Raw genomic sequence first — 10,095 nt, forward strand, 5'->3', positions numbered from 1 at the left:
AAGATGGGAAAGAAAGCTATATTGGTCCCATAACTGAAATGAAGTGGGCTGGAGGATTTAGCAGAAGGAGCAACCTGGGTAGGAAAAAATGAAATAAAAAGGGGAAATCCTGAGATTAGTCTTGCACTTGTCTCTCTATAAAAGAATTCCCTTTCTGTGGGATTAGTGTGACTGGCATGAGTTTTGGTACGAGGCATGAGCCTCTGTCCCTGCAGCTGCTGCTGTCCACCCTGTCTGCTTTACCCCAGTGCCTAAATTCCTCTAGCCTGTGGGTCCCACGTGCAGTCGTAGCATGTGCATGCATAATGCTTGTGACATAATTATCATCTCTATTTGCAGATAAGTGAGGCATGGTAATTTGTTCAAGTATGTGTATCAAAGACTCTGGCCAAACCAGCTCTCTGTTTTCACAAGAAGAACAGCCTCTAAAAAAAATCTTCTGTATTGGCCCCAATTTCTGAGCTGTACCATGTTGTTCCCTGGTAATAAAGGATAACTCACTGTAAGTAAGAGATTCTCATACATGCTGTATGCTAAGCAAGCAAATTAATCAAACAATATCAAATTGGTAAGTTTTGTGAGGTAAACACACTGTGTTTATACAGTTCATTTAAACATGATCTCTATATTCCGAGAGGGAAATTCCATCCATGTTGAAGTTGATGTCAAAACTTTGCTGGGGCCAATGCTGATTGTCAACTGTAATACATCATGTTCAGGTTCTTGTGCATGTAAAATACTTACTGAAGAACTATTTTTTGGTATTTTAGAATGTCTTGCATGAGGTGGAAGTAACAATCTGAAGTTTAAAGAGAGGAATTTCCAGTCAGCAGTGAAAGACTGTAAGCTGTAGAGCTACAACACAGAATTACAGAACTGCAAGACTATTTTTAAATCTATCTACACTTAACAAATTATTTGCATGCAGTTGGGTTTTGTATCTGTCCATGTCTAATGTTTGATTTTCCTTTTTAACAGGTAGAGAGGATTGTTGACAAGAGGAAAAACAAGAAGGGAAAAACAGAGTATTTGGTGCGATGGAAAGGATACGACAGTGAAGATGATACTTGGGAGCCAGAACAGCACCTTGTTAATTGTGAGGAATATATACATGAATTTAACAGACGTCACAATGAAAAGCAGAAAGAAAGCACATTAACCAGGACAAACAGGACCTCTCCAAATAATGCCAGAAAACAAATTTCTAGATCTACCAATAGTTCTTTTTCAAAGACATCCACTAAATCTTTAGTTATGGGTAAAGACCATGAGTCAAAAAATAATCAACTCTTTTCTGCTACCCAGAAGTTCCGGAAAAACAGTTCACCATCTTTTTCTGGAAGGAAAAATATGGACCTTGCAAAATCAGGTATTAAAATCCTAGTGCCCAAAAGTCCAATTAAGAGCCGGACAACAGTTGATGGCTTCCAGAATGAAAGCCCGGATAAAATGGACCATATAGAGCAGGATCAAGAAGACTCTGTAGCACCAGAAGTAGCAGCAGAAAAACCAGTAGGAGCTTTATTAGGACCTGGTGCGGAGCGTGCTAGGATGGGGAGCCGACCAAGGATACATCCATTAGTGCCACAATTGCCAGTGCCAGTAACAGCCACAATTGCATCAGCATTAACAATAAATGGAAAAGGTACGTGTACCAGTCGGTCATTTTTGTGTATGTTTTTAATTTGACTGATGTTTTTCGCTGTTTGGATGCAAACAAACTACCCACTCTGTTTCAGCCATGTTAAATCAAGTCTGGAGAACTTCACAACTTGTTTTACATAACTATATGACTACCAAGCCATTTCGAATTTTGCCAGCTTTTGCTTTCCTTGCAGATATTCATTGGTATTTGTGTTTTCAGAATCACAGTAGGATACATCTGTGTTTGCCTTGACACTGTGGGGTACACGTATTCTGTGTACCACTTCCAGAGATTACATCATTGCTTTAAGTTTCTTTAAATAGGTCGAATTTGTTATAAATATTAGAAACATAAATTATGAGAATTCTTCCTAACAGTATAAGTATCTGTTTTGTTATAAATATTGCCTGGAAAAAAAACCTGTGAGAATGATGTTGCTTAAAAAATGCAGTTGATAAGTTTTGTTTCAGTGAAAATTTGAGCCGGTTGTGGAGATACATATGCCTTCTGCCTGGATTGAATTCTATCTTCATTATATTTTATCAATATTTTGTTGTTTATACCTCATTTGATATTGAGATATTTATTTAGGTTTGATGCTTGATTTGCTAATATCTCAGTAGATGACAGTTTCTTCAACGTGTACTGTAAAACTTGTGACAACAATGAAACCCAGATTGCTTTTGTGGGAGGAAGCTGTTCCCCCCACCCAGCTGAGACCCTCATTTAAGACTTCACAGTCCTCATCCTTGTGCTCCAAACTTTTGTTCTTCCCTGACAGACCCAGGCTGTCGTGTAGTCACAGGTGTTCTGGTAAGCATGCTTTTGAGGCTAAATTTTTAAAGTGTAATACGGTGTCCTCAAATAAAATGTACTGGGTAAAACCTGCAGGTATGCTATTGATGACACCTTACTGGAAAAATGGCTTCAAAACCAAGGACTGGGCCTGCCAAAAAACATACTTAGAGACAAACTATATAGGGGAAAAAAAATGTGTGAAGACTTTGGAAGAGTTTGTTGGGTACCTCACTGTTGCTTGCATTTGGATTTTCTGAAAAAAAAAAAAAAAAAACAAAACAGCTGCAGCATGAGATGTTGCAAAGCAGTGGACAAGGGAGGAACTCACTCCTGGAGCTGCGGTGTCAGGTCATAGACCAACCCATTTTGCTGCAGAGGAACTAAGTAACCATGGTAATGCACACACAGATGCCAGGAATATCTCTTCCTTTGCATGGGCTAAAGAAGGAATGTAAATCTCGGAGGATGTAAACAAAGCTGGAGGGGAAAATGCAGGAGATGCCAGTATGTGAGTTTTCTGAGTAGGCAAGGTAGAGGAGTGTGTTTGCACGTGTGATAGTTTTGTGATAATATGCATTTTGGAGTATGGTCATGTTCCTAGTGAAGTGATTGATAAGCGCTGCCTTCAGCATCCTGTTTTTTACCCTGTCTAGTCTGCTGGGAAACAGATGCTAAATACTCATATTTATTATGGATTTGCAGGCAGTTACACTCATCTACAATATGTTTGGGGGTGACATCCAAATCACACAGGAATTCTCTGATTATAAAACCTGGAAGCGAAGCTGCAAAAGAAAAATACTTTGCATTTATACCTGGCATCTCTCTTCCTAGCTTCTTAAAATTTCTTGGACAGATATCTTTCTCACGAAAGCCCAGGCTCCAACTAATCTGTTCTGCATGGCCAGAGTGGACCTTTATTTAGAGAGAAGCCAAGAGAGGCAGCCCTGTCTCCTAGAGCTAGCATGGCCTTGGAGCTTCCTGAGCTGACACATTCTCCATCTCTTCATTAAAGCTGCGCTCTTCTCCTTCCTGTTTTTATTTTTAACTTACACTGCTATTCATTAAAATGTAGTAAATCAGTGCTTGCTTCCCTCCCTTCCCTGCATGGGGCTGTCACGGTCCTGGATCCCATTTCACTCCTTACTCAGGGCATTCCTTCTGTCTCAAATGGACAACTCATCACATTTTCAACACCACCTCGGGAATCATACACCACAAGAAGGATTCATTGTACAGAAACACCATCAAATTTGTACCTTCATTGCTGGCTCATTGTATGTACCAGATCCGACATATTAATAACACAGATGATAGATCTGGCATTTGGAGCATTCTTTACAAACTTCCCACCTCCTCCACATACACCTTCTGTTAATTTTAAGAGTTCCTACTTCCACATGGAGGATGCTGTCAGGAAGATAAAAACATGTTTTGAAAAATAACTTTTTACTTGAGCTGGTTTAGGAAATTTTTATCAAAATAATTTTGTTTGAAAAATTCAGTTAGTCAAAACAGAAATCACTAATTGGAAAGTATAATTTTGAAAGATTCTCGAAAAATACATATTACACTTTAAAAAAGATTTTGACAACTGTTTTAATTAAAACTGATTTAAAAATTGATATTTTTTAAAGTAGTATTAGAAAAATAATTTAAAATTTTAAGCGTTCCTAATTTTGCGATTATTGGTAGGACTGCTTTTGAATTTTGTGACTCATGTTAGTTTTTTTAGTCCCAGTTCTGGATCATAAAACTCTTCATCATTTAATGTGTTCTTTGTTTGTTTTCCCCAGCCTTGATTTTTTTTTTATTATTATTTCATTTTTATAATAAGGGTACATACCGGGGAAAAAAAAAAAGCAACTTTTATGCACAGGAAAATCCCATGACTGCAATTACTAGGAAATATTAGTAATATTGTAGCACCTAGTTGTGCTTTTCACAACACCAACTGCTGTGATGAAGTTCTTGCTCCAAAGTCCCTATGGTCTCAGAAAAGGCAACCAGCAAATATTTACACAAATATGCCAGAGGGGAATAAAATAACAGTCAAGTTTGCTCTGGGAGTTGGTGGTTTCAGCACACTAAAATCTAGCTGCTGTCCAAAGTATATTTTTTGACAAAGAAAAGCATTGTATTGAATGTTCAAATTTTAAAGGTTTGGCCTTGAAAACAGAGTTGATGGAGTAATATACTACATACAAGTCTAAGAAAGGTGATTTATGGAAGAAGTGGGAATAGGTCACTGAATAAGTGTTGCTGTGGCTCTGGTTTTTTGAAATATATGGTGATTATCAGCTGTTACTAAAAGTTACTAGAAGTGATCCTTAAATGGATGAATGAAACAGAAAAACACCACCAAAGAACTGAAAAATTGTGGAAAAGATGTTAATGGCACCTCCAAGCAAAGCGTATTACTCAAAACTAGGCAAGACGAAAAGTGGCCTCATGTCTAACAAGAGGTTCTGATACCTTTCAAAGTTTTTGAAAGCTTCCTTCATCAAAATTGAATAAAAAATAGCACTGAGTTTTTATGACAACTGTTTTAGGCATAGTGCACTCATAATATCCAGGTTAGTTCTATTTAATAGAGTACACAAGAAGTGAAACTGTAAAGGGAATCTGATCTGTCAGTCACACAAGGCTAGAGAGTTGTCTTACAGTTTTTGAACAGACTAAAAGACTGGATTGATTGTTCACCTTCTGCAAAACTTGACCATAAACCAGGTGAATATCATTGCTTGGTAAATTCTAATTGCTTTGCTGTATTTTTTTTTTCTGGGTCACTCTATAGTTGCTACAGTTTTTATTCAGCTAACAATGTCCAACATGTGGATGTAATTGAGAATAAATGCCACAAGAAGGGAGATTTTGGTGAGAAAGGCATGCAAAGCTCAAAGTATAAAATGAGCAAGAAAAGCACATCTAGCTGCATATGTTATAATTAGAATAAGGCAGGCTGGTGGCTGGTGTATGGGAAGAGAATACAAGAAACACAGTGAATTGCATCACTGTGTTAGGCAAACAAGCACCTGTTAGGCAAACAAGCACCTAACTGTTTATTAGGCAAACAAGCACCACCAGTGTGCACAGTGGCATCAGCATCTCCCTCCTTGCAGACAGGAGTTCAGATGAATAACTTGCAGGAGCAGTAGGCTGTCTGACAATACGAAGATGATTGCAGTATATCACCCTACAAGGAACAAAGGTGTCTGATGGTTTTTCAGTTGGATAGTGGTGCTGGATTTTATCTAGAAACAATGGCATTAGCACCAAAAGAAAAGCTGGGTGTCCGGAAAAAAATGATTGAACTTAAGTTCTGTTTGTTACCTGTTCTCTTCCTTTCCCAAAGCTGCTTATGGGATTACAAACCACACATTCAGAAAACCAAAAATCCACCCTAACACCCAAGGAAATAGTGTCTGTTGTTTGGTTAAGTGTCGGATAGCTTTAGTCTCAACAGGAACCAAGCAAGCGTAGAAGTGCTTATGGAGGCAACTGGAATCAAGGAGAAATGTATGTTCTCGATACTAAGCCAAGCTGGAAGGAGTTCAGCTGCTCCCTGCTCCTTAGTGCGAGGAGAACTCATCCAGTTCCCTCCCAGATTTTCCCCGTTCCTTTCTTCCCTCTCCCTCTATGTGCCTGGGTGTTGGGCATTACGTCAGGAACAGTGGACTGTTTCCAGCACAACCCTCAAGAGTCCCTTGGGAAGAGCATAGCAGTTGACAAAGGTGTGTTGGGTGTGAACCACATTAATTGTCCAGGTAGACCACAAACTGTGCATATAGCCCTCTCAAAAAACAAAAGCAAGAGGAGAGTTGCAGAAGCTCGTTGCTGTGTGAATTACAGTGGACAGTACAACTGAAGGAAAGTTGGGGTGATGTGTCACAGTTTGTCAGATTTCTTTTTAGAGTCCTGGAAGGACATAAGCAGCTTTGAGCTCTCCTTTTGTTTGTTTTTGTTTTGGTTAAGCAGTAAAATGTGATTCCAAAAAAAGTCCTAAAACAGGAACTTCCTTTTTCAGTGTGTTTGTACATTGCACTTGGATGGTGGCTTGATCTGTGCTGAGGGATCTGGAAAGCAACCAAGTACTTCATTAGTGCAAACAAAGGCCTATGAAATGAGTTAAAGTCCTTTGTAAAGCCTGATAACTTCTGAAATTACTAGTTAAACTTCTTTGTCAAATGCAGCAATGTGTAATTTTGTATGTTTTCTATTGTGTATGCATTTAGCAAATCGCTAAGTGTAAAGGGTAAAACAGTTTTCATTTAATCAACCTTAGACACCTTTTTTTTTTTTCCTTTGAAAGTTGCATTCATTTAGATTCTGCTGTTTAAGAGTTCATGTTATTACTTCCCTTATGTACTGGATTGCACAATTTTAACTTACCATCAAGTTTTTCATCTGTATTACTGTTAAGTCGTGTTCAAGTTCTTCAGCTTCTTTACTCTTAACTAAAATAATATTTTGAATTGTTGCCAATTTCTTGTTTATCTATATTTTGTGGCATAATAGAAATGCAAAAGTATTAAGTAATATGGTAGACTGGATGGTCTGTATTCTGTGGAAAATTGATCTGTTATCCCACAGTGTTCTGGTTTTTGTCTCCTGTTGCTTGTGCAGTTTCTGGTAGAGATTATTGTTATTTTAAGTAGTGCTCCAGGATTGAGAACTTCTTGTGAAAATCTCTTGTCTTCAGGTCCATATTGGTATATGTCAATAGATTGTTATAATGAATCAGGATTTAAGTGCAGGGTTTGCTTGAGTTTTAAGGCTGTTTTCCTGAGCATGTAAGGCATAAGTGACTGGTTTCTTGCTTTTTCTGCCTTCTCTCATCCTCCACTATTTAAAACAGAGATGTCTCAGTTGGATGCTATGTTGACATAGACTTTTGATATGGCAAAGCTGGTCTAAAACGTAGTTACTTTTAAAAGAGAGGTCCCATTCCCTTCCCCACTTCCCCAACCCCAGGTTATAATATGGCTTAACCAACTGCTCCTTTAAGGACAAGCTAATTTTTATCAGCCTTCTGGAAGTGACAGTGAGGGAGAGGATGTGTCCCTGGAGAGGGAGACAGAGACATGCTTCTTCCGTGTTTCAATTCTGTTCCTGAAAATTCTTTAATGGGAAATTTGGGTATAATGTATTTAAAAAAAACAAAAAAAAAAAAAAAAAAAGGAAAGAGTTTTTAAGAAATACTCAGTTTGCACATAAAATCCTCAACTTAAGTTAATAGAAACTCCTATTATTTTCACTGAATTTTGTATTACACCTGAAAGCCCACTGGTAAACGTAAAGCTCTAAGCTGTGCAGTTCTTCTGTTCTGACATTGCATCAGTTTACATAGACTGAGGATCTAGAGTCCAAATATCTTGACTATTCAGCTGTTACTTTTGTCTCATATTGGTACAAGAGCTGTAAGAGGATGTAATTTCTGAGGACACGTTTGTCATACCTGCTGTGTCAAAACTTGGGAAAGATGAAGCACAATGAAGCAAAGGCTCTGTTGACAAAGCTGACTTTCAACTCACTTTGCATACGTCTACACAGAGAAAATGTGGTGAAGATCAGACTGAATGCTAGAACAGAAGCGTTGAGCTAGATGTTCTTTTCTTCTACTGTTGTCAAAATTGTAGAACTTCAGCTTTTGATAATACAGCAGAAATCTGAAGTGCAATCAGAAACCCTCATGCGGTGCCTTTTGCAGTTGTGGCTGGCAGATTAACCAGCAACTTGTTTTGTCTCTTGCTGTTTGTATTTTTTAAAAAGTTAGATCTCCCATTTCTGTTAAGGCTGTGAAGTGGATGGCATGCATGTTTGCTAAGCAACTGTCATTGTGAATCTGTGTTCTCTCAAAAAGAAGATTAATCTTAATAGGTTGATACAAAAATCTATAAAAAATGGACAAAATAATAGTGATATGGTTCAGGGAAGATTTGCCTAGATCACATTATCTACTTAAAATAAAAAGGAAGATGATAAGAGTACAGTTAAACCATCAGTCAAGAAAACATCCTCGTTGGGCCTCTGTTACAGGTGGGGTAAAATATCATAGAAAGAATCAGTAAATAAACTATTACAGTTTTTTCCATCAATGCTTGTGAAAGAGAAAAAATTGTTTGATTCAAGGAGATGCAAAACTGAGATTTATTTATTTATTTATTTTTAAAAGACTGGCTGCTTGGGTAACTAACAGTTGCGAACAGCTTTGCATTTTACAGATGATTGCAAAAATACCATTTTTTATAATGAGATCTAATGAAATAGCCAGATCCTGTGTTGCCCTGGGGTAGCTGTACTTCCTACCCAGCCAGAGAAGGTGCAGTATTCAAACTGGCATAATCATGATCCAAAACTGCTGCTGTCAGTTATTGATAATAATGCAGCAAAGTACTATTCTTTTATTTATAAGAAATTAAATACAAAAGTTGTACATTTGTGATACTAAATGCATTTTTTCAAATAAAACAAAAATATTTAAATTATCTGCTGTACATACTATTTAAATTGTAAAGGTATTGAAGATCACACACTAAAATGCATTAGGCTACAATTATCATTCTGCTCTAGTAATTGTTTTCTTAATTTTGCAATCTTAGAATGCATAAAAAAGCTTGGTTTTTATTTAGTAAGCATTTTTAATTTAAAATGCTTTAAAGTTTATTATATTTTAGATACCTTTAAGAAACAAAGGTAAATCATAAACACTAGGGCTTTGAACTAGAATATTCTGTTTGAACACATCTGAAAACTGGGAAGTTCTAAGATTTAATGTGAAAGAAGAGGAGAGAGAGTATCTTGCTATTGTTCTTTGAACATCTCAGTGAAACAGTGGATAAAGAAGTACAGACTGTCATTTATTTTCTTTTAAAATATTCCTTGAAAGAAGCAACTAAAGTAAGTAGTTGTGCTTCAAAAGGCTGGTAAGAAACTGGCTGGGAAGATGGAAAACAGAGTCAGCTTAATGGTTCATTTAGTTGTGTTAGAAGGTTAACAGTGGGATGTCATAAGATTCTGTAATAGGATCTGTGCTTATTTATATTTCTTAGTGTTCTTTAAAAAAATTTCAGTGAGCAGCAAAGGTACAAAACTTGCAGAGAAACACTTGTTATTTATTCCTTAAGATGTAAGACAATAGAAACTTCAGAGGGACACATGTAAAGTGGGAGGCTAAGCAAAGTGATGAACAACAGGAAGAGAACTTGAACTGATAATTTTTAGCCTGGGATGCAGATAGGAATATCTTAATGCTGCTGAGGGCAACTCCAAGAAGACTTGTCCTAATATCGGACTAAAGAAGCTCTCAAGGTTTTTCTGTCGCACACCTTTGTCATTACTCTTCAGTCAAGTGTGCTGTATAATGAATCTGTAGGTAATATGTGTTGGCTGGCATAGTGTCTTTCATATGTTAGCACTGCTGTCCCTCAGATTTCAACTTCTATTGCTATATCATTTTTAAGATGGGCTAGAATGAGAGGGAGTGGAGAAACTGGCTGGCTGCCTTCCTTCTCAGACTAGGTCCTTTTGAGAGGTGTCCAAGTGGACTTCCAATGCATGCACAGTTGAAGAATCTAGGCCAAGCTATTGATGAAAGCTGGTACAACAGGAACAAAGAGTATATAAAATAATAATAATAATAATAATAATAA

The 10,095-nt window shown here is 37.3% G+C and overlaps 1 protein-coding gene across 1 annotated transcript in view; it reads left to right on the forward strand.

Annotated features, from left to right (window-relative positions):
- Window positions 1-1,672, forward strand: part of LOC104527010 (chromodomain Y-like protein) — a gene marked incomplete at both ends in the record, with an annotated part of 9,922 nt that extends 8,250 nt beyond the window's left edge. Inside the window, one exon of the mRNA XM_010170618.2 lies at window positions 979-1,672. Within this exon, the coding sequence (XP_010168920.2) occupies window positions 979-1,672 (694 nt within the window). The remainder of the gene's footprint in view (window positions 1-978) is intronic.
- Window positions 1,673-10,095: the final 8,423 nt, after the last annotated feature.

The sequence above is a fragment of the Antrostomus carolinensis genome, unplaced genomic scaffold (assembly GCF_000700745.2).
Source record: "Antrostomus carolinensis isolate BGI_N321 unplaced genomic scaffold, ASM70074v2 scaffold54966, whole genome shotgun sequence".
NCBI classification, from domain to species: domain Eukaryota; kingdom Metazoa; phylum Chordata; class Aves; order Caprimulgiformes; family Caprimulgidae; genus Antrostomus; species Antrostomus carolinensis.